This window comes from Nesoenas mayeri, assembly GCF_963082525.1.
Source record: "Nesoenas mayeri genome assembly, chromosome: 3".
Taxonomy (NCBI): Eukaryota; Metazoa; Chordata; class Aves; order Columbiformes; family Columbidae; genus Nesoenas; species Nesoenas mayeri.
In genome coordinates this window covers 83,100,607-83,126,047 of record NC_137544.1, presented here as the reverse complement: position 1 = coordinate 83,126,047, position 25,441 = coordinate 83,100,607, and the positions used below count along the sequence as shown (strand labels likewise).

At 36.8% G+C, this 25,441-nt stretch overlaps 1 protein-coding gene across 1 annotated transcript in view; it reads left to right on the top strand.

Moving 5' to 3' along the window:
• Positions 1 to 25,441, top strand: part of SMYD3 (SET and MYND domain containing 3) — a gene marked incomplete at both ends in the record, with an annotated part of 396,188 nt that overhangs the window by 309,881 nt on the left and 60,866 nt on the right. Inside the window, 3 exons of the mRNA XM_080341956.1 lie at positions 3,184 to 3,251; positions 5,667 to 5,769; positions 14,308 to 14,418. Coding sequence (XP_080198082.1) covers positions 3,184 to 3,251; positions 5,667 to 5,769; positions 14,308 to 14,418 — 282 coding nt within the window. The remainder of the gene's footprint in view (positions 1 to 3,183; positions 3,252 to 5,666; positions 5,770 to 14,307; positions 14,419 to 25,441) is intronic.

Below are 25,441 nucleotides of genomic sequence, written 5' to 3'. Positions count from 1 at the left end.
CAGAAGGGACAATATGAACAACAGCATAAATTAAATACCTGAGATAAATTATTCTGCAGGAGTTAAGATGATAAGGGCCATGACTTTGTAAGGAAGAACCCATTTCTTGAAGTGCCAGCTTGCTGAGAACTGTTTATTCTTTCTTATTTTAAAATATGGGATCACACAGAATCGGAAACTGATTATAGTATAAGATGGGTCAGTTAATGCAGAAAAAAGACAATGCAAGGTGACTGCTAAACCCTAAAGAAATACTGTGATGCATGAGAAAGATATTGTTTGTTTTGCTTTGTTGTTTGGTTTTGGTTGGGGTTTGTTTTGTTTTGTTTTCCTCAAAATTGAGTTAGTTAACTTCCATTGCCAATATATTTTGATCTGTAAACAATTGCCTCAGGAACCTGTGCTCTCCTGCAACAGTGTTAGATACTCCAGATTTCACTGTTATTTGATCTACACATAAAAGTCTGTGAATCCTGGGCAGCTCAGAAAATGGATTTTCTCTTCAGGTGTTCTGTAAAAGAAATGCCTTCTTCCTTTTGCTCATTGGGAGGTATGGTGTACAATACCAACTTCTGCTGGACTTCTGGATTGAAATCTCAGAACTCCCCTTGGTATGACTAATATTTAACTTTGAGACTTAAAATTCTTAAAGGTTTACAGAAATAGAAATGTAGAGAATATTTAGTAGATATTTAGAGACTTTGTAGCAAATCTAAAAGAAAACAACCAGCCCCATGCCCAGTTGACAGACTATGGAGATTTCATATTTGATGCCTGTTACCAGCTGCTCACTGTCCATGAAGGATTATCATTATATCAGAATTTCTCGCACTGTAAATGATGAGATCTTCCCTCCACCACCACCACCACCACCTCAATTCCTCTCTCCCCACTTGCTGAGGACAGAAAGCATCCATAAGAAAGGTTACTATCTGTAGTACACCTTATATGTGCATCACTGGATCTTTCACAGCTGAGTTTAAAAAAGGGGAAATGATTGTCTCCTAGGAGATTAATCAAACCCCAGAACATCTGAAACTTCTTATGCCTCTGGTAGGATTGTGAGCAAAATCATGTAGCTCAAAATTCACTGCACCAGTTAGAATTCTACTTGTGTTTATGTACTTAAATATCTTTTTAGATTGGATCCAGTATACTCTGGATTCTTAGTTTCATATTTGAAACAGCAAATAACTAGAAATTGGATGGTATTTCCGTGCCTTGCTGGGTTATTGAGATGCAACCTCATACTGTGAATCTAAACCAGAGAGGTTAAAAACTGCCTCACGGCAAACTACTCTTGAAAGACGCTCTTGATGTCTGAATCTCAGAGCACTGATTCATCTCACGTTTTTCTTTACATATAATCTGGTAAAAAATGTTAATGTATCTTTATGAAAGGGGAAAAATAAACTATTGCGACTTCTCTGTGTAAAACTTTTCAAAGAATGCATAACTTTACTAGAAAATTATTAAAGTCTCTATAACTCTACAGTGATTGAAATTCACTATTGCTAATATAAACAGGTTTATGGTAATAATGGAAGATATGCAAGGATGAGGGATTAATTTAGTTCTTAGAGATGTTTGACCTCTGCAAATTCATGATACGTCAGAGAGAGCTAAGGTCCACATAAACTGGCTGTCTTTCTTTTTTACCTGGAAGGCACTATTTTTTCAATAAATACTAAAATCAAGTAAATATTTTTAGTACCAGGATAACTGCCACTTTAAATGGAGTAATCTTTGCTCAGAAGTTGTCTTACACTTTATATCTAATGCCAGCAGGAAAAAATAATTAAGATATATGCTTTTGGTAATTGATCAGGAAGATTTGAATGGGTTACATAAATAATAGACTAATCAAAGTATTGTCTAACAATTTAAAAAAACACATGCCCTACTGCATGTACATTTATTTAAATGAACATTGCTGTCAGAATTTATGAAAAATTTTGAAAGAGGATTTCATTTTCACCTTATGGCTAATGCTCTCATAAATAATAATTTGTCACTTTATAGGATAAGATATAATATTGAATTGTTCCGTGTATCTCTTTAAAATGGAGGTGTGCATTTACTGTTCTGGGCAATTACTCTATGGATGAAACTGCAACTTTCAAATCTCATTTTCATGTCCGTCAAATCCTACTTTAACTCATTTTCTCTTCTAATGAGAATTAATGATATTAATAATCTAATGTTTTGCAGAAGAGACCCAGGACTTTTCCTGTATATGCAGTGGTTTTCTACATAAAATATTTTATGTCATTGATAACTGACAGATTATCTAAATAAAATAAAAAAAATACAAAGCCAGCTGTTCCAAAAAGAAAAAAAAATGGATATTTTAAAAACAGAATTGCAATTAGATTCTGTTTTTTGTTTAACCTCATGAACATGATACTTGTTAATAATTTACAAAGTGCTGATCTATCTTGGAGTTGAACACCAAGAAACTTCAGTCTGATAGTTTGAGGTAGGGTGATATTTACTTGCAAGCAACTTCCATTCTTTCTACTTTTTTCTAAAACCACTTTATCTTTGTATGGTTGTGTGAGGGAGGAATGCAACTTTGGATTAAATGAAAGGTTGTATTTCTCTTGAATGGCAATTTGTGGGATCTTTTACATGCAAACCAAAATACCCATGTGAAAGATACACTATTGCATGGTCTTTGTATTTATTTGTGCCTATATCAGATTACAACAGTCTTGGCTGCTATTTACTTCAAAGATGTCCCATACATATTGTCTGGGCTCCACTGGTATTCATTAAAGGATGCTGTGACAGCCTGGCATCACCTGAGTCCATGCGTGGAAACAGCCACTTTTCACCAGCAGTCACTGCCTCTGGGATGAGCTTCTCAGGCTCTGTGTAAGGTGACTTCCCCCATTCCCCCCTGTCCCTCCACACTGCACGGGAAAGTAGGGCCCCTGCATGTGTTTAACCCCACATTTTTTCAGGATACTAATATTGCTGCTTTTAATTGACTGCAGTTTTACAGGAGAGTGTGTCCCAGATGTGATTGCTCTAAAATGAAAGAGCACCAGTGTTGGGCTTGAATGTTTCCCATCCAATTACCAATTGCCCCTTCATTTTATTTTGAAAGTGGTTTTCACTTGAGTATGGGGTTTCCAAATGATTCTGGTAATCCTGGATTTTTTTCCCTTGTTTTTACAGGTGACCTGTAACTGTTTCACCATCAGTAATGGAGAGATGCAGGATGTTGGTGTTGGCCTGTATCCCAGGTACTGTGGACACTGTTTCATTCACAGGAAAAATCTATGTTAGGTTTTTTTCCTTTTTTCCTAGGTAGCTCTAGGGGCCATCAAAGCAGCAGGTAACATGTCCAAAAGAGAAACTGGGAAATACAAATGAATTAAAGGAAAATAAAAAAAAAAAAAGTTCAAGTTGAAAACGTTCTGAATAGTCCGGATTACAGAGTTAAAACAGCTTAAATAGGATACATCTTTATATTGTATCATTACAGTGGTTGTAGTCTTTTCTAAGTAAGAATAAATGCTGACATTAAAAATGTGTGCTTGGGACGAGTCAACGGAATGTGGTCATCATTGCTTTAGAATAGAGATAGACATTTTGCAGCCAAGAGCCTTCTGAACTGGCAATTAAAAGAAAAAGATTGAACACATTTATTAGTAAATTACCATAACTAAGAAACCAGTAAGGTGGAAAGATAAGCTTCTTGGGAGATGGATGTTAATATTTGAATTATTTCTATTAGGTAAAAAGTACATACCAGGGAAGGTTTTACTTTCATTTAGTTAGTTACCTGTAATTATTAATGTGGAAAATTACTATGTGTAGTTTAAAATCATATTTTACTATCTCAATTTTTTTTAATTCATAGTTGAACTATGTTGTCAGCACCTCAGTAGATCTGTCACTGTAGTTTCTTTTTCTACTAACGTCACACGTGTATGATCTGACTGAGGACACTTAATATCTTGAGGCCTGCTTTGTGGTAAAGATAAAGAAAAGGCGGTTAGGAGGACAGGGGATTTAGTGTTATGAAAAGTACATTATAATCATTTGATTTTGTAGTGGAATGGAAACAAAACCTTACAGATGCTTGGGAAAAAATGAAACATTATTTTGGAACATTACTGTTAGTGAAATGTTTTCTTTTTGGTTGAAAACATCCCCTGACTGTAAAGAAAGTGGCTATCAATGTCCTGTGATAATGCAGTGCCAAGGGATGCAAGAGACTCTTTCCCCAGTCAGTTCAGAACAATTTGAGTTTTGCTGTAGTAAATCACTCTGAGCTGGGAAAACTGTGAACTTAAATCTGTGGTTAAATCATAGGCAAATGCTCTTCCAGATGAATTCATATGCTTCTAAATGAAATTGTCATCAAAATTGCTAGTGCTTCCACAAGATGAAATTTGATTAAAAGTGCTCTGTTTAGTCTCATTAAGAGATTGTATATTGTTGCATGGCTTGATAGCTTCAGCATCCCTATATATGGTCTCATATGAAGTGAAACAGGGGCTCTCTCCCAGTGAACATTATTGAGTTCATGTGGAGATTAACAACAGATATTTTGTGAGTCGGAAGGGATATCAAATGAGTCAGGATTCTGTTGGTAGCTTCTTTAAGAGTCAAGAACTGAATAAACATGGTTCCGTGTAGGGCTCTGACCCTCAGCAACATCCTCTCTTTTGCCAAAAACAGTTAGGATTTTGAGTTGCTGAATCAGGCAGACAAGGAAAGCAAATAAAGGCAGCCAGGAGCTGGATAAGCCAAAATTCTCCTTCCAGCTTGTTGATGCCAGAATTATTATTTCAATGGGTCATTCCCATAGGAGAAGAACCATCAGCTCCATGTCTGCTATGGCACTGATGTTAGGCTGGCAAAGTCAGTTGTTTCTCAGCTTATGAAACATGGGGCTCAAAAGCATATAGTGGATTTTGTTGATGTTCTTAACAGTCTTCTTCAAAAAAGAGGGAAGGGCACATCTGTGTCAGGAGATCCGTTAACATGTGCGTCTCTTGGAGGTGACTACAGCTCCCCAGTGAGGTGTGCTGCTTCAGCTGACATATGCCACAAGAACAGAGGCAGAACCAAAATATGTGTGAAACAGAGGCAATGTCTGTATCTCTTCTTTCAACTTGATACACTGAGTATTTTGGGTTTGGGACATGATATACTCCATTTTCTACCTGCTGTGAAACACAGGTTGGTTGCTGGCCCCTTTATGCTCTGGTTCCACTGATGGTCAGCATAACTGATAAGGTTAGTGCCCTGAAACTGAGCAGAAGCAGCAGAAATAACCATTTGCTCTGAACTCTCCAGGTTGCCCTCTGGCCTGCTTCACCCTGTCCCCTAAGCCAGGCCTTTCAGAGAGTCACTGGGAGACCATCACCTTCCTCCTGCCCTGAGAACACAGGAGACAGAAACACATGAAGAGATCCAGGCATGCCTCTTACTAGCAATGAATATAAATCTTCTAAATATTAATTTTCCTCCCCTAACCAAGAACAGCTGATTTACTAGGGATTTTATTTGTTCTGTAACTTAATTGCTTGGTACTTCAGATGTAATCGTTTTAGTTACTTTTAAATGATTCAAGTGGAATGGCAGTGGAGGCTTCTCTGTAAAGTTCTTTCTTTCTTTCTTTCTCCCTCTCTAACACCCCTCTACAGCATGTCTTTACTGAACCACAGCTGTGACCCAAACTGCGTGATCGTTTTTGAAGGATACCAGCTTTTACTTCGCTCCGTCCGAGAGATCCAGATAGGTGAAGAGGTAATTAACTTGTCCTCCCTTCCATCACAGACACCTGCAACAATGACATCTCCCTAAACAAATTCCAGACTGCAGGGCCACCAGCTTAATATTTTGATGATATATTGATGCCACTTTCTAGCACATAGCTATCAGGGGGGAAATGATAAATCGAATCATCTCTTCACACTGCCTGGGCCCCATAATCATTACTTCTCATAAATCACTAGCAGTCTTGATAAATTCTTGTTGCTCCTTTCCTCCTTAGGGCACTTCATTTTGTTTGTATTTGAATGTCTTTAGCCTGATGGAAACACTTACAATATTTCTGGGTGGAATGCAGTTTTCACTAAGGCATTGCAACAGTAAGCATTTGTCAGTCTGCCACCACACTATTGTAGTAAACCTTTCATTGACAAAGAAAGTAGCCAGACAAGGTTTGTTTTCTTGTCCCTTTCACTAGAAAAGACTTTAAAACATCCCTTCCAAGATATTTCTGATTCGATCTAAGGTATTGTCAGCTTCTTTTTTATGACAGCATTTACTTTACTTTGAAAATAGTAATTTGTGGCTAGGTAAGCATTTCAAAGTAAATGTGTTTTGTAGCAATGCAATATTGAATTTGCTTAGTAAAGCCTGAGAAGATGTGTGTTTATATGTAAGTTTACACGCACCAATGACCTATGCAGTTCTAGCTGTTGGTCATTTCAAAGTAATGTAAACATGATTCGCGCCTGTGTTTCAAACTCTGGGAAGATCACAAACATACATATTCTATGAGGTTGGTGCAAAAGTAATTGCGGTTTCGGACCATTAATTTTAAACCATTGTAACTAGACTCAAATACATCTTTATTAATCAAAATAGGAACCATTGCAAGCAACACAGTTTGGCCAACGAGAAACAAGTTTGTTTATTCCTGTAGGGTAAAAATCTGTGCTTCAGGAATCGACGAACTTTTGGAAAGTATTTTCTGCACCCTGCTGGTTGTGGAAGCATTTTCCCTGCAAAAAGTTATCAAGATGCTTGAAAAAGTGGCAGTTGGTTGGCAAGAAGTCAGGTGAATACGGCAGATGAGGCAAAACTTTGTAGCTCAATTCGTTCAACTTTGAAAGCGTTGGTTGTGCATGTGTGGTCAGGCACTATGAAGAAGAATTGGGCCCTTTCAGTTGACCAATGCCAGTTGCAGGCCTTGCAGTTTTTGGTGTATCTCATCGATTTGCTAAGCGGACTTCTCAGGATGCATTATTGTTAATTATTAAACTTCTAAATTCTGAAGATATTTTGATGTACTTGGATATATCTTTGCAGGTAAATTTCATAAAGCAATTCTTTGTAACATGCAGCTTTTACAGAGTGGGAGAGGCCCTCGGGTGGCCCTGGGTGGTTCTGGAGTGAGATGTGAAATAGAATTCCCTTGCAGGCATGACCACCATGCAGACTGTGCTACAGCTGTGCAGCTGCGACCCACATTTAAGACTTGGTGTTAGTGGTCCATAATCTACAGAAGTCTCTACTTTAAAATCAGTGGTGAAGCAGATATGGTGTAAGTTACAAATCATTTATAAGGCAATCAGGAAATAAATGTAAGTTATAAAGCAGGGCAACTAGGACCAGTGTGTTTGCAGTCACTTTGGCAGTCATGGGAATATAGGCTTTAAAATGACTGCACCTTGTGTGGGTATATTATATTTTCTAGAAAACTTTGCCTCCAATGAGGCAGTAAAATAAACTCAGAATTTTCCTAAGAGCTCAAGTTCTTGTGTCTTTGTTGCAACTGTTGCTTCTGGTTTTGGTACTGAAAGGAAAACTTGCGTTAAAGAACATGTAAGATTATATACATATATATATATATATGTGTTGTGTTAAAGCAGATGCCCTCTTGACTTACCTGGAAATAAAAGTCTCTGTCTAAGGAGAAAATGGGCATAAGCAAGAAATCAAAGAAACAAAGTGAATGTTAGTTTAGATCTGCTATGGAAAGAGGAAAGAGAATAAAATTGTTATGAGGGTATGTACAAGTAATCAATTTAATATTATTTTCAACACCCAATTACTTTTTCCTCTTACACACCTGCTACTGCTTTTCATTTTGTGTTCTATGTGGTAGGTTTGGTACAACTTCTTTGCACATGGCCTTGTTGCTTGCCTGCAGCAGGGTGAGCTCAGTTTTCTTAATAGCCATGCCTTAAATTTACACACCTATGTACATGAAACTACATTACTTGTTATGAACTGAGCTTTTACTTATACTACTGAGGCCGTGATCTGAGCTAATGGGAGAGAATATACACGTTAGGGAGGAATCTGATGACGTTTTCTGAATAAATCAAGTGCTCTGAGGTAGTAAGATGACAGTTGTTTCAAGTCAAGAGTCAAAAAGAAAACTTAAATAATTATAAGCAGTAGAAAACTTGCCTTATCCTATTAAAACTTACATGATATTTAGATAGAATGAGATGATCTATGTAATAATTAATAGAAAGTAAATAAGCACTTAGATTTTTTAGAAATGAGAAACTATTTAACAAATGGGGCTCAGATCAGTAGAGTAGGACTATGGCTTTACTGTCCATAGAGGAACAAACTTGATAGGGCTTCTGGACCCTTGTGCAGAAAATATCAGCAGCTGCAAAATGATGTGTTCAGTAGGCCAGTGACAATTAAAAATATTTTTGTACATTTGTAGTACATTCTATTCAGAGGACACTACAACAACTTACTCACGTAAAGGAGTTGCCAACCACCTATAATCATAGGGAGAACAAAGCCACGGGGAGTTGTGGTGCCTAGCCATTGTGGTCATCTCACTAATGTATAAAGAGGACGGCATCAATACACGTGATTGTGGTTGGAAAGCAGAAGAAGTGATATCAGTACATTGAATGAAGCTGCTGCAGTGTGACCCAGTTTTATTTGGGAGTAACATGTGCGCCCCAACCACGCCTTGGAGTGCTCATGCTGTACACAACAATTATATTTATCAAGTCATTGATAAGAATCAAACAAGATTGTGAGAACCTCAAAAAGTTTTTTTGTCCTAATGGAAGTTGTTTTGGTTCAGTTTTAGTCTCATGTTTAGGCATATTTTGTTGGCTTTGCATGTCTTTGCAAGAAGGCATGCAGCATTTGGTGGGTTTTAATTGAATTTTGATTTGGGCTTTGAATTTTGTTCAAATCCTAAGGCCAAAATCTATCTCAGGCAGTAGAAAATAAGGACTCCTGAGACAGAAAATGTTTGCCTGAATCCTTATAGAATGAAACTGCTAAATTTGATGGTGCTGTATATTTGGAAAACTATCCACTCCTAAAATCATATGCCAAAATTCTAGCCATCTAGGCCTTTGTGGCAAAGACAGTGGTGCCAGTCCTGAATCATTAAGAAATCATGAGTTATGAATGTTATGTTTTTGTAGGCATTGAAAGAGGGGATTCATAGATAATTGCATGGTTTTCCAAGTTAATGCTTTAAGAAAACAAAGTGTATTGCAGGAATCATAATAAAATACTGAGAGTTGGCAAGATGTTGAAGTCTCTAGTCCTTAAAGTTCGCTTCAGAAACCTATTAGCTATATTATTTGGGGTTTATACTAATGTGGTTGTATGGAATTATGTGCTCTTTGAGAGCAGAAAACTACCATTTTAGCAAAACCACACTGCGTTCACATTGACTTCTGCCTGTGAATGCTTTAGTTGATGTTCAAATAACTACTTTCCTTTCTATCATTATATAACTTAATTGTCTGTTTAAATTACATTTAAAATCTTCAATGAATGTAGAATTTTTAGGTGAAAATTTGGCTCTGATAAGAAACTTCCTTCAAGCTTTTTAGCCTTTTTTTTCCTTCCCTATCCTTCCTCTGACTGTTATAATTCATATAAGGCATTACGGGTCTATGCTAATACCTTAAGTTTTAGTGCTTGACCAGCTGGTAATGATCACCACTAAATGTAAGTGTTTTCTGTCCTGCAACTGGCATAAAGGGAATGGAACAGGGAACAGAGAACAGAGGAGAGGACAAAAGTGAAGACAAGACTCAGAAGCAACTGTTGATCTCCATGCATAGATTGGGAGTTGAGGTGACTAGAAAGGGTCTGCTGTCTCTGTAGATTCTATACTAGGTTTTTGAGCATAACTGAATCTAATAGCAGGAAGAAAGAAATAATAGATTTTTGTGGGGATTTCACTCTATATGTCTCTACTTAAAAGACTGCAGAACATTCTGAAACTTGCTTCCAGCAGCTCAAAACTAATCATAACACCTCTTTGCTCCTCAAGATAATGTTAGTTGTAGTGCTGACTATCACAGCTTTTGTAACTTTAAGTGATGTTACTTTGACAGTATAAAAAGATTTCCTTTTCTTTCACTTTGTTCTTTGCAAAAAAAAAAAAAGAAATTTAGGTATTGCAAAGAAAGGTAAGATATGGGGAAGGATTATAAGAAAGCAAAAAATTATTCACTTGGAGATCACCAGGGCTCCTTCAGTGATAAGGTAACCTATCAGCTAATTTACTTTCTCACAAAGACAAACATCCTGTTCTGAAGAGGTCTTCATCATTTCCCTACCCTTAAGGTAACCACTTAAAACAACATCAAGATGTGTGCTGTAATGTCAATTGCCATTTTGTTAATTACTGTGTCAACCTGGTGTTTTGCAGGCAGACATGAGCTCATTTTGCCTATTTTTCCAATCAGAAGCTGTATAGCTGTGTTTAGTTCAGTGCATAGCTCAAATCAATTATTCCCGCCGAGACACAGGATGCATGACCTGAAGCTCAGTTCTGTTCCAAAATAAGTGTGTGGCCCCTCATCAGCTAAATACAATATTAAATACAAACAACCATTTCAGATGACCAGCAATGAAATCTATGTGATAGATTTCATTCAGGATATGTAATATTTTTCTTATTATAGTTCTAGGAGAAGTTTTATATCTCTGTTTGACAGATTACATTTTGTCACATTACATTTTTTTAAAATCCATTTTTTTCCTTGAGGTAGAAGATATTTTGGTCACATATGCCAAAATAGAAAGAGCACAGCCTGTTCACTTATATAACTCTGTCTCAGGAACAGATTTTTGTACATAGCCCTTCCTAAGATCCTGAGAGCCATGATTGCAAAAACAAGACGACTCACTTTTTTTTTTCCCTGCCATTTGCATTAAAATACTTGATTTTAAATTTCTACAGTGTTCTCTGTCTAGAAATTTTGTAGCTTATAGCCTGTTATAAAAGCTATAAATTAACTCCACTGCAGCATGGCAGTGCTGGAAAGTTGTGTCCACCTCATTTGGCCGATGAGGGACGTGAGAAACTAACCATCATACCCACAGTTAAAGAATTTCTGTGTTGGAGTGAAACACAGGGCTCAGAGAGTGCTGCATTTCTATGGAGAAAGTCTTGAAAGTCAATAAGTCTCATGGCTGTTAAATAACTCCCTGCCTTCATAAATGTTATTTCATATATATTCTGAAGTTTGGGGGAAAAGATTTACTGCATTCTTTATAAACGATGCAATAAAGAGGCAAGCTTTGGTCAGCTGAAATAATGTTTTAATTAGTACCATACATCCCACATGCAAATACCATTAAGACAACCTTTGATAAATGGGCATATTTCCTAAATATGTACAAGTTAAATGAGCCTTGCATCTAATGAAGGGATCCAAAATTAAAACAAGTGTAGAAGAGAGACTTGACTACATAATTTTTATGTTTAAACGATTAAATGATTAGTATAGACTTAGTCACCGTTAGGTTGGTCATATTTCTAAATATTCTAATTACATTTTCCCACTCAGTCTGCCAGCTACAAACATTTTTTCACTTACGGTTTTCTGCTGGCAGGATGTGGAATTTGGACTCGGGCCTTTGACAGCAAGAGAAACCCTAAGTTGTTAAAATGCTAAAAGGAGGTATCAGTGTGATGAAGCCTCTTGTCCTCCTCCTTCTGCCATTCATATGCCCTAACAGGGAGCAGGTTGTTACGTGACTGTTCATATCCACAACTGTTTGCTAACCCCTGAAAAAGAAATTACTGCTTTCAAACTTGTTCCTACTTCCAAGGTTTCTGCAAGATGAGTGCCAAAAAAAAAGAAAAAAAAGAGAGAAAGAGATGATGTAGCCTGTAGGCTGAAGATAGATAAAGCATGTTTGATGTTGGCTATGGGTTTGTTTTGCTGTATAAGAAGTGAATCCTGCCTAATGATGGATTCAACAGAAATGATAAGGTTGAAACCATCGTCATAAGTATTTTGGCAAAGAATAGACTAATCTCACGTGAATTATTTTTCACAGAAGATTCCTACTGTGTTTCACTGTGCCTGGACTTGATTAAATCCCTTGTACTGCTGGATGCCACCTGAACCCATAGCCCAGTAGGATATGGGTCAGAACCAGTGATATTTCTGCAGAGGATAAGAGGCAGGGAACAAGCCAGCGTGTGAAATGATTTTGACAGAAAACACTTGCAAGTTGCAAGGAGACACGAAGATCAGAGACTTGTGATGGGAGAGGGAAACTGGACTTGGAATGGAAGAAGTCAGGAGTACAGCTCACCTGGAAAGTGCTTTGTGGGAAGGAAGGGAGACAGGTCTTTCTTGCCACACCAGAGTAGGACCAGCTGGGGAAAGGAATGAGGACAAAGTTGGTGGGGTCACTGAAGATGATAGAGAAACCAGAGCAGGGCGACAAGAACTGTTAGCTCGGGAGAGTAAGAGTGTTGGTGATCAAATATGGGGAAAAGGTGTAAGATGAGGCATGCAGGGGAGGCAGAAGGGCAGACCTGGGACTGGCAAGATGGTGAAGTCAGCCCATTGTACCAAGAATGTCCACGTAAGGAGCTAGAACTGAGGGCGGGAAACCAGGTTTAGATGACCAGGTGTGGAGAATAAGACTGGAAGATGATACTCATGTCCAGAGGCAAAGACAGAATTACTAGAGGGACAGATTGGAGACAATGGGGCAGAAGAGACAAAGATTAGGAGAGAAGAGTGGAAAAGAAATAGAGAAAACACTTTCCATCCATTCACTGCAGAAAACTGTGAAGGAAGCCTACAGCTCCTGTGTAAATGATTAGTAGAGACTGTTCTGTAAATCAACACTGGTGAAACTAATCCCCTCTTGGCTCAGACATGCACAAGCTGGGACAGAACAACATTATACAGAATGCAAAACCTAAAAAAGTTCTCACACTTTTTGACTTTTGATTATCTGTGGAACTTTGTCTTTTTTGTTAATTATACTATTAATCTTCAATTATGAGCCCATTTATTTTTTTTCAGGCTTTCTGACTATGATAATTTTAAATGCTTGACTTTGCCATCTCAGTAATTTTCTTTTAATACAGTCCTCCTTCAATATGTAATCAAATTATGCTGTAATAATAAATGAAAAAATGCAGGCATTGGTTTAGTTGCTTGTTAATTGCTCATTTAATTAGAATGCTCACTAATTTGCTAAATGCAGGGTCTGACAATGGATTTTATAGTCATTACTACAAATTGGTCGGGTTTTCCTGTAATTTCTTTGAGTGGATTCTTATGATTTAGCTGAGAACCATGTGAAAATTCTCCCAATTAGCTGAAGTGTCTAGGTTCAGGATAAAATAATGTGACCTGCGATTTTTTAGCTCTGACCCCTCTGGAGTGTTTCAAAGTGTGCTGGGCATATAGTGAAGTCTCAATAGCGTGTATGACTGAATGCTGGTCTGAACAGGGCTGTTATTTTGTTATATTCTTTCCCTTATCATTAGTTTGTGCCTGCACACTTTAAACATTTTAAGAACTCCATGCAAATGATTAGCCCTGTAAAATTCCTTCTGGCAGGTGTTGAAGTGAACAAACTACAGAATTCTCTGTAGTTCATTAGAATTCACTCTGTGCAGCATGAGGAGTTGAAAACGACACAAATGTAATAATTTTCTTTTATCATTTTAATAAATTTTCTTGTAAATAATTTCAACAACTTTGACTGCAATACTTTTGTGCTTCCTTAGTCACTAAGGAAACATCACAGACATACTGAAGATGCATATGACATAAGAGGAGCTTTCCTCAGGCTCAAACATAGGTTTGCAAGAAAGTAGGATCTTCCCCAAGACAAGATCTTTTGAGATATTTTGATGTTGTATAACACCAGTGCTAAATACATGTTTAAGCTTTGGAATTAGATAGAAAATGGCATCTAATACACAGGGAATTCAGATACTGACCTTCGTTTCTTATTTCCTTCTAATTTCTCTGTCATTGTTTTTCTTTTTTTTTTTTTCAAATTAGGATGAAAAGTTGAAATAGTGATAATTTGGGGGATTTAGAATTTCAAGCAATATTTATCTGGAAATCTGAAAAAGTGTTTTTCCATGGAAATTAGTTTTGGCCTTTTTTCTCACCCTTTAAAAGTTATCAATTTCTTCTAGGAAATCATCTGTTAAGATAACATTTTATTTTATACTTGAAAAGAAAGTTGTATCAAAAAATATTATTTTAGCTATACCTACAACAAATATGGAATTTTTGTATAATATACCAACTCTGGTTTTGTATGTGCTGCTCACAGCTCACCATCAGTTATACTGAATCACTGATGCCCACCAGCGAACGCCAAAAGCAACTGATGCGCCAGTATTGCTTTGAATGCGACTGTCTCCTCTGCCAGAATCAAGAAAAGGTAGGTTGAGTGAAGAAACTCCTTGCCAATGAAACAGAATTTTCCAAGGCCTGTCAGCAGCTTCCCTTCCTTTATGTAATACTTATCTTTTGCTACTAATTGAATGGCCAGAGTAGAGAAGAAAATGACCTCTGCCCTCAGTGGTGTTATGTTGCAATGAAAGAAAACTGTGAAGGAAAGAAAAGCAGGAAATGTTGACAACATGATAAGATTAATTTCTTGCTAAAACATGCATTGTTCATAAAGCTAGGAACCACTTTCAGTTCCAAGATGTAATTCAGATCATTCTGAGATTCAAGGACCTCTGAACACGAGAGTTAACATGACTTTAAGAAGCTGAAAGTTTTTTTTTTTCTATTTGAAAGAATAATCTTGGAACTTCAACTGAAGCTACTTGTCTGATGCTGCAGGAAGGCTGTGCTTGTCCTCACTAAGTTAAATTAATTTTGACAAACACCTGCATGAATAATTTTCAAGAACTACCAGAAATATTCAACAGTTGTAAGAAAGAGAGATGAATCTCCTTGCATGACAGTCTGTTGTTTTTATGCTCTTTCACAAGGTCTTGGTGTAGCAGGTCAGTAGTTGTAATAGATAAAATTTTGTTTAACATGACCTTTTACAGGGATTCAGCCTAGCCTGCTTTAATTATATTCTGGGTTGCTTCATATTTATACAACCTGATGAGAGATCAAATGGAATATGCAAAATGAGGCTGGCTTCATAGCAGTTTATGCACTTTGTCTCTCTAGTTATATGTACACTTGTTCTTATTTTCACAAATGCCTGGTTTAGGTGAGTCACCTGCATAGCTAAATGTGTTCCCAGTAGATTAGAAATGGTAAGAAAGGTATTGATGAAAATGTGATTACAAGGAACATGATATGATTAATGAAATAATTGCTGTACAGAGAAAAAACAAACAAACAAACAAAAACTAAGTTTAAACTCTGTGTTGGGTAGGACAGTTGTATGTGTGTAGTTTTGTGTAAGCCAAAGTACACCCATTGAACATATAATGTATTGTTTGATTCATCAGTAAGCCATTCCAAAGAGAAGCAGTTCCAAAGAGAGAACACAGAAATGTTTCAGGCTTATGATGTAATGCTAAATTACTTCCTGTCCATGTGCAAAAGTTGTTGGCATTCTCTGCTTGATAAAGATGGCTACAATGCTACTTGGGGGCAGTGAAGAGAAGACCTCTTTTTGTCTTTCTTTAAAAGATGCTCACTCAAGTGCTATGAATTCCTAGATTCATTTTGGGGAATGGCATCCCCACAGATGCAGTGATGATTAGGAAAAATAAGGCTAAAGAGTATTTAAGGATCACTTAACAGTTTGTAAAATGTTAGACAAGTGACGTAAAGACCATTCAGCGTATAGAATGTTTTAAGAAACAAGATCCAAGGGCTGGAGTATACTCAACTGTATAGTATAGTATAGTATAGTATAGTATAGTATAGTATAGTATAGTATAGTATAGTATAGTATAATATAGTATAGTCAACATACAACATCAAAAAATATTGTAGTGAAATTATATGTGCATATGTTGATGACAACAATAGTCTCATATGTAAGTTAAAATTAATTAATTATTTTTCCTCTTTTAAACTGTGGTCTGAGTTCATCTTCTATAGCTCTTTTTGCCCATGGGCAAAATTCCTTGTGGGGATGATATTGCAAAATGTTTGGAAAGCTTTTTGTGACTGCATTCTGAAATTTTGTAGTTTCCTCATTGTTCCCAGGTAAAGAGGTTTGTGAAGGGCTAGGAACCTCATGTCAGCTTTGTCTGTTGATGTCTATGAAGAAGACATCTTTATCCTCAGCTTCAGTTTAGGATGATTAGATATAATCTACAAGCAGTCCTCATGATACTGCACTTCATTTTCTGGGACAGAAATTTTGCAGTTAAAACTGTTTACATGACTAACTTGGAAACACAGGGTTTTTTTCTACCATTGATCTCAGTCATTGCTGGTATGCTGAGTGGCATGTAACACTGTAGATGTACATGTTTTTAAATTACAGAATGACTGGATTTAGATGCTTAAAAGACATCCATTATCAAAGTTATCAAAATTATTCATTCATGTCCTTGCTGAAACACTCCTGATACTAAGACAAATTTCCAGGACATCTTGAAAAAAAAATTTAAAAGGCAAAATCTTTGTCAACAGAATAGGCAATGGCTGCAACTTTTGGTCACCAAGGGTGGCAGATTCAACATTGTGATTCAAAAAATATAATCAGGTAATAGTAAATTCCCATATTACAACATTACTTTGCAAATACAATGGCATAGTCAACAGCAATCCATCTCATAAATCTTTGTTACAGGTAAAAATGCAAATTCCAGTTTAGCTAAGTAATACTTTACACTTTCAAGTAAATTCTCAAGTGTTGTGGATTTTTTCAGTTGTTCTCATCTCATCAAAAGCCCTAGAATTTCTTTTCTAACCAATATTTACAGAGATTGTAGCTTCTCGTTACTCCCAAGTTCCAGTCTTGCTGAGTGTGCCTGCGAGCTGCTGAGCACATACCAGGAACCAGTGAAAACAGAAATGGCTCCTGAGACGCGCACATCAATTTACAGTCATGTCATTTCCACTGTAGTTTTTATTCTATATCTTTTGTACTGCTTAAAAAGTGAACCTCAGAATCCTGTGGGAACTATACGTTAAAGTTTATGTGAAGGGCATATAAACCTTACGTGTATTAGTACTTAGTTACATGTATGCTTATTTATTCATATTTAAAAAATACTTTGGAAGTTTCTTATCAATGAAATTCATGTCTCCTGCTATATTTTTTAATGGCTTGTTCATTTAGTCTTATGTGCTCAAGTGAAGAAGGAAGACAGTATCAAGTTTCTGTTCTCAAATCAGTTGCTGACTTTGTAAGTGACCTTGGGTAATTCATTTTATTCAAAAGCACCCTTTTTGTTTTTTAAGACTTTGCTCTTATTTTTCATAATTAGTGAGAATCTACCATATCAACTGGAGCTGAACAGATTTTTGACTAGAAGTCTGTCTAAATCAGGGACCATTTTTGTGAAACTCTGTTTTTCTCAGTTTCCCCAAATGCAGCATGAAGATGGCATATTTACTTCTGCTGATTATTCTGCTGTCCAAAGGATAATAAAGAAAGACACTGCATTTTTGAAGATCTTTTAGCTTTAAGTTCTGGCTTTGTTTTAATGAGAATAATTCCTTGAAGTGAAATGGTTTGAGGTTTAGTTCTCTGCTTTGTGCAGTTCCCATTGCCATGTAGTATCTTAGTAAAACACCACCACCACCACCAACAAACACCAAAAAAGCCCAACAAGGTCATATTTAACCTCAGAGACATCTACATGAGCAAATAACACATTTAGCCTACAAAATGCTACTAATTTCTCCTAACTTTAGTTAGACGTCTAATCTAAGCCAGTTTGTAGCCTTCCTCCTTACCCAAAGACAAGACAAGCAGCTCATTCATACTGTCTTGCAGTAGAAATCTGTGAAAACTGCAATGGATATAAAAGGTTAAAGCAATTCCTTCAAGTAAATACCCACACTTTAGACAGATAAAGTTGGATGAAATAAATTATGCTGCTCCCTGGAGTATATATAAGCACAAAATAAAGCATCACATGGTTATGTTTCTGTTCTAGCTGACATGGATAGCAGAGTGCTGTTGCAACTATGTGAGTTTCAGCACACTAACATCCAGATTGTTGGCAAAAGCTGTGTATGCAGATGACTTCAAGCATTTGTCACTGGCTGCTGCTGTAGACACATATATCTTACAGGCAGTGTCACTGCTTCTTCACTGTTATTTGTGCTAAAATTGATTAAACATCATACTACAATCACGCAGTTTAGCTATGTAAGAGTAGTTTGTCAAAGTGCTCTCTTGCCATCCTAGGTTACATGAGTCTGTGTGGGCTTTTTCTAATATTTTGGGTTTTCTGAGGAAGTATGATTTAAAAGGCAACTTATCTATGAAGAAATACTATTTATTTCTCATTTACTGTAGTATTTTGTGTCACAGATATATAAAACAGCAAAGTTGACCCCAACACCAGTAATGACTTTAAAATTCCCAGTCACTTGGTCTTAGCTAGATGTGGCAACTTCATAACACATAAGAATCTCTCTAACCACTGCGTAAATATACACAGTTCGCTTGCATAATTGTCTGGATCTGAGACTGTAATATAGCAAAGGCTAGATTTCCAGGCATACTAAAACAGGCTGCAGCCCAAGCACAGGGACACTCTCAAAGTTGTTGATCATCAACTTGAACTGATGCGCTGTGGCACACTCAGTGTGAGCAGACACAGCCCTAGACCAAATGGAGAGGCCCAAGGCGGTGCAGTCACCACTGCATTGCATATTATTGGAGCAAATGGATGAGAGGAAATGGCCTCGAGTTGTGCCAGGGGAGGTTCAGATTGGATATTAGGGAAAATATCTTCCCAGAAAGGGTTGTCAGGCCTTGGAACAGGCTGCCAAGGGAAATGGTGCAGTCACCATCCCTGGAGGTGTTTAAAAGATGTGTAGATGAGGTACTTAAGGACATGGTTTAGTGCTAGATTTACGTTATGGTTGGACTCAGTGATCTTAAGAGTCTCCCCCAACCAAAATGATTCTATGATTCTAAATGTTCCTCAATGGTCACTGCTGTTGAAAAAACTTCAAAGGGAATCTCTGCTTGCAATTTTCTGTCTGCTTCTCAACTGTGAACACAGCCATTCAATAATCCATGTGAATAGCTGTCACCAAATGAGAAAATATGGAGGCAAACAGTGGCAACTAACTGGACCTGTGGGTCTTAGATCATTTTTTGTGCCTGGGCTTCAACGTCAGCTGCATTTTGATTCTAAGAGGTCGTAAGGTAATGCTGGCCAGTTTCTTTTAGCAACTGGTCAAGCAGCCCAGCTGCTGATTTCACATGGGAAGAGTAACAAGTGCTAATACATTGGTGTAAACTGGTTAGACTAAGATTAAGCTGAACTTTTTGGCCATACAGTTACTGCCAAACTAAACTGCACTAGCTACAAATCTAAACAATATTTTAATTATTTTGGCTGAAGTTGAAAAAAAAAAAATCAGTAATAAAAGAGGGAAAAAAGGTATCTTTCTAAAAGTCACTCAGAATATTTCCAGGCTGTCAGTACTTTAAGTTATTGCTACTGTAATGTCTTCAGTTCATTGTATCCCTGACAGCTTTATACATTACTATTTGTTCCATTTTAAGATCAATCTCCACTGTAATTCGGAAATGTGTGCCTTCCTAAAAGCTGAACTCTTGGCAACATATTACCATTCCAGCACATAAAAAGCCCCTGACATTAATTATAATTAAAGATGGGATTACATTGATGACAAACATTTTAAACTGAGAACAGTTTTTTCCACAGTCATGAGCCAGGGTATTGTTCATGTGCTATATTTTCAGCCAAGGTTTTCAGGGAGATTTGTGCTTACAGAATCACTTTGTTATGTGTTGTCTTTCTCCTTTGGAGCCAGGATTTAATATTTTAGTCTAGCTTACTTTTTGGAAGGCTTTTATTTATTACAAGGTCAAAAGCAATGGGCTTGAATCTGAAACATTTTTATATTTGGCCAGTATTTGATAGTTGCCAAAGCTAATAATAACATAATGCCAGTAAGCACATTATTCCTTTAATCAGTTTATTGCTTTGCTCAGTACTTACTTATATTGCATCCTGAGTTTTGGTAGAGAACATCACAAGTCTAGTTTCCACCTAAAGGACTCCCAAAATTAGGTCACTTGAATAGCAGCCAAGCCATCTATATCTACACAAAAATGTCACCTGCAGTTCTTTAGCTGTTATTGCCCTTCCATACATCCACTAGCTCTTTTATTAAAAAATCACTGAATAAGTTTCTGAACCTACTAGGAGTTTTGGCATTATTTTCCTGTCTTAGGAGCAATGCAACTGTAGTTGAGAGATATCATCAAATGTAAATGATCCTCCATGTAAGTTGATTAAATTTGTTGCTAGAGCATATGTCTGTAGTCAGTTTGGCTCACTGAGGTTTCTGAGAGATGCTTGAATGCGGCCAAGGATGGAATTTACATAGTATTTTCACCTTTGATTTTCGTGTTTGGTGTCAGCAGTCCCATGGAAGAACAGGTACTTAAATCACAGAGGCATTGTTACATGAAATATATTATTATTGACTTTTAAATTAGCACGTAAACACTTCACATAAGATCACTATACTGGTGTTAGTACAAAAGTATCACCCCTCCCTCGGGGAACATATATTTAGGACAGAGGAAATGCAAAGTTATATGTTAAGAAGTGGCTTATTAAATTGCTGAATTGTCAAGTTCCAGAAGTTTGTGTCCCAGTTTCCCCAATATTTATTTAATTTCAGGCATTTGTATTCTCACTAAGTTCTCCAAGTATAATATGAAAGATGACATCTCAAAATTAATTCAAAAGATGAAGCCTGGGAAGCAAGGATTAAATAGGATTGTTGAAAACAAGTCTGTGTTCATACAGCTAACTGAACCTAAAACCCCTTGAGCAAAGCAAAGAATAGAATAGGAGCATCTGTATCTCTAGTCATGATTCTAAGGTACTTGCTAAGTACTGAAGTACTAAGGGTGTCTCTAAAAAAAACAAAACAAACAAAAAAAATTGTATAATTCATTTCCTATCAAAAAATAGAGTTTGCAATCATTTATTTTAGAAATTGTCTGTTCATTCCTCATCTTCTTTTTAGCGTTTTGCCACTAGAACTGGCTTTGAAGCAAACTGCAGCAGGAAGTCAAGCCAGAGCTCAGTCATATTTCACCCCTCTGCCACTTCAGCCCAACATCAGTATAACCAGAGCCTACAAAAAACAGTAATTAGCAGCCCACTGGGACACAATGCTGGTTCTTTCCAAAGGTGGTTGGCTGAAGTTCCTTCCTTCTGGCAAGACATTATGTAGTGACATAAACCGTGGATCAGTTTCTGAAATCCAACAGTCAGTCTAACACTCTTCAGTTCCCTTTCAGAGGATCTTACCCTCCTGGGATGTATTTCCAAACAGCCAAGGACAGAAGGTTTGTTTTTTCTTTCTAATACCCAAAATGACACTAAAAGCCAAGGCAACCGCTTCTAATTTCTGGCCTCTCTTGTCCATTAACAAAAGAATCATCTCTTCAGCTTCTTAGCATTTCTTACATGACTTCTAAGGCTTCTTCCATATTTCAACATTGTAATTTTTCTCCATCAAAGGACAGTCCCACACACATTGTTGACAGTGACAAATGGACTGTGATCATTTTCCCATGACAATGTACCTCTCTCAGTTGCTTTGGGACAGCTTCAGTGTGCTCTGATCACGACTTGGCAGCAGTCAGCTGGAGCTTGCTTGGGTTGTCAAAGGTCATGGAAAAGATACTGCTCTTCTTATAAACAGACATGAATTCAGAGCTGTATGTGGACTCCATTCTTGTTCAGGGGATCTTTGATCAGGAAACCTTTATCAATTTTGTCCAACATTTTCATATTTGGAGCCAACATAGGAATCGGAGTATGGCTGTCTCCTGGGAGTCCATCTTTCTGCTCATCTGAGGGGAACAGAATCTCATTCCTTTCAGATCCAGCCATCTAAGAGGAAATGTAAATCTTCTGGCAGATGTTTTAAGCACTAACACATTTTTGCCAAGGGAAGGGAGTCTGCTCTAACTGCTGTTTCAGGCCATAGCAGCTATGTCTCAATGTCCAGCTAGCAGTGTTCCCCATTTCCGGATGTCCAGCTTCCTTGGGACTGTTATTAGAACTAGATATTACTGCTATGATTTCTTTTTTTCAGATGGTGTCATTCCTGTAGTGGTCACTAAATTGAAATAAGAAAAGTCTCGCTCTGGGTGAGCACTCCAAAATAAGCATATAGAAGAAAATACGCTCAGAGAAACTGCAGTAATTTAAGACATAAGACTAGATCAGGGAAATAATTTTCCAAACACCTTTTCCTGCAGTGATTTTGAGGACACTAGTTCACAATATTTTTCTAAATATATATGGAAGCCAGTCATTGCTTTATCTGAACTTGAATCTCTGAATTCTCTTTCACAAAGTTTGCCAAAAGTATTTCAGCCTGTCAAGGTGGTTTCTAATATCAGTATTACCTAGGGGAATAATCTTGATGTTGGATGCCTTTCCTTCAGCTGTTTATCAGTCCCTTTCTTCTACTCTGCAGGATTTTTTCTTTTTTAATCACATGAATTAGTTAATTTACTCTTCTTATTTAAATGAAGAAAGATGACTTTCCTGTCAACTGCCCCTAAAATTTTAGACACTTTCTGAAAGCCAAATGTTATTTTTTATTTTAGTTTTCAAAGACTGATTGATTGATTGATTGATTGTTTGATTTCGGACCCTGTGGCAAGGTCATAAGATATCCTCATTTCATTCTAATTTCTTTTTGACAGTGTAGTTCTTCAAAGTTTGGGGCTTTGACTGAATTTGTAGGAAGTGCTATAGATTAAGAAAGACAAAATCAGGCTCTTCAGTGCCCTAATCAATTCCAGTCCTTAACTAATATCCTCTGGTCTATTAAAGCAAGAATGAGCTCATCTGAATAGCAAGGAATTCTGTAATTTTTGAGACTGTAAAACTGCAGACTGAATGCTTTGGATGAAAAATTGCTATGGTAAACAATGTGCCATATCAATATCTTGCCAATAATTTAATTAATATCACAACAATGCAGTAACTAAAGCTGTAGTAATATCTGGATTTATAAGCTTTATTTTTAGACACGAATAAGAAGTTTTGGTTGTGTAAAAGGTAGCAGACTTGAAAAGGCTGAATTTACTCCAGCTATGTGAGTTATAGCAGAGGACTGTGTAATAGTTGACCTGTTGCAGGATCTCCTGCCATTTTCCACAACATTGCCAGTGAATTGTATGAAAGCCATTGATTACACTGCAAAAAGTGATTTGAATTGGAGATTGTGGTAAAACAGAGTATCACAACTCTGCCCAAGATTTACCTGACCACAGTCATTAAGAAAAGTGTGCTGCTGTATCATATTGCTTTAGAAAAGATAAGGCATGAATCTTTGTCTTAGTCAGTGTTGGATATAAATTAAAGTTTCTGCACTTCTTTGAAAATATCTAGTGAACTAAATTTTACTCTCAAAATATTTCTCTTGTACAACTTAACATAAAGTTTGCATCATTTCCATGCACAGAAAGAGTCCTGAGCTTTGAAAGCTTTTGACATGATTCCATACTGTGAAGTTTTTCCTAGGACATTGTATGTAGTTAACAACAGTGGGGATCCATGCAAAGCAAGCTACTTGTCCCCTACTTCAAAGCCTCACCTGCAAAAGAAATTTTAAAAAGGAAGGGCTGAGATAGCATGCTTTTCAGAGGGGTGATATCCATCTGACTGGGAAAAATATTATAGGAGAACATTATGTCTGCTTTTGGAACAATGAGTGAAGTAATTATTGGAGAGACAGAAAGGTAGATTATGACTACCATTAACTGCTTTTTGGAAAACTGGAAATCCAGTATAGATTATGTGTCACCAAATTCTGTTGCTTCAGCAGGTCCCATAAACACTTAATTCCATGTGCATCAAGATGTCTAACTTTCAGTACACATTTTGTAATCTAGGCTACCTCTCCTTGCTTTGAATCACGTTGGTCCGTGACGATTAGTTGTTGAGGCATGTAAAAACTTGTAACAATGGCAGTCAACAGGAACCAGTTGTGCAATAGCTATTCAAACAGTAAATAAAGACCCTGATAAATATTTAAAGGCTTTATAGTAGTTTCAATGACATTATGATATTTGGCAGAATATCCTTTTCACTCTCTGGGATGTGGCCATTTTTCTGTTTTATTTTGTGACAGTGACTAAAATGTCTGTATTATTGAATCCAAATAAAAAAGTACTAGAAAGGTCCTGGAAACCATTTGTTTCAGGCACTCATTTGGTTTATGGAATGTTTCTAGCTGCTTTCCTTACAGACTGGAAGAACCTCCACTGTTTTAAGTTGGTGTTAGAGGATAGTGAATAATAATTCTCCAAAGCATAAGTTCTTGACAGGACTAAAACACGGAAAGACATATTTTAGAGGTATTTGCATACATCTCCTAATATTCACCTAGCAGACAATCAAAATTTGGAAAATTCTAGAGGATAAAACTCCATATACTGTGCTCTCTGAAGACTTGCAGTTGTACAAAAGTAAATTCAATGTTTTCTTATTTATGACTTGAAAAAATTTGGAGACTGGTCAGTGTGGATTTGAGCATTGACACAGAATATTCAAGCAACATGCTAGTGAGTTAGGCAGTCAGTTTTTATCGGTGCTATAGGAATTGCCACTTTCACTTTTGAGATCTCAAATATTTTAAGGTATAGAGTAGATTCATCAACTGTGTATGATCTTAACTGTGTTGCATGTGCCTTTGTAAACCCTAAACTTCCTGTATTTGATTTCTATTTATTCAGAAAACGTGTGCTGCAGTAAATATTATTTTACATTGCAGTACACATTAGAAACATAATTACTATAGATCCCATTTTATCATGTGATATATCATGCATTAAGTTATTAAATTGTTTTGGTAATGGTGTTCAGAATAAATATCCAACTTCATGTCAGTATATCTTCAGTTAGAACCAATAATTCAATGGGCACATATTTTTCAAATCACTGAAGCATAAATTGAACTTTGATACACAAATAACTACACCTCTGCATAGTGAAGTGTTTAGTCATTCACATAAATATTAACTTTAATGGGATTTATGCGTGCATTTAAACTTAAGTATATATTTCAATGCACTGTTGCATGTGGATTGGATTATGCATTGTGAATAGCTAAATGTTCTGAGGATTTCAGACCTGTGTATCTCTTTTCAGCCACTAAATGTTCTCAGTGGCACTCTGTGTCTCCACAGGTTTCAGAATTAAGGAATAAAGCAGATTTGCCTTACAGCTGTCAGTTTGATTGGTAAGATAGACCTAGAAATTGCCATAGCAAATGTG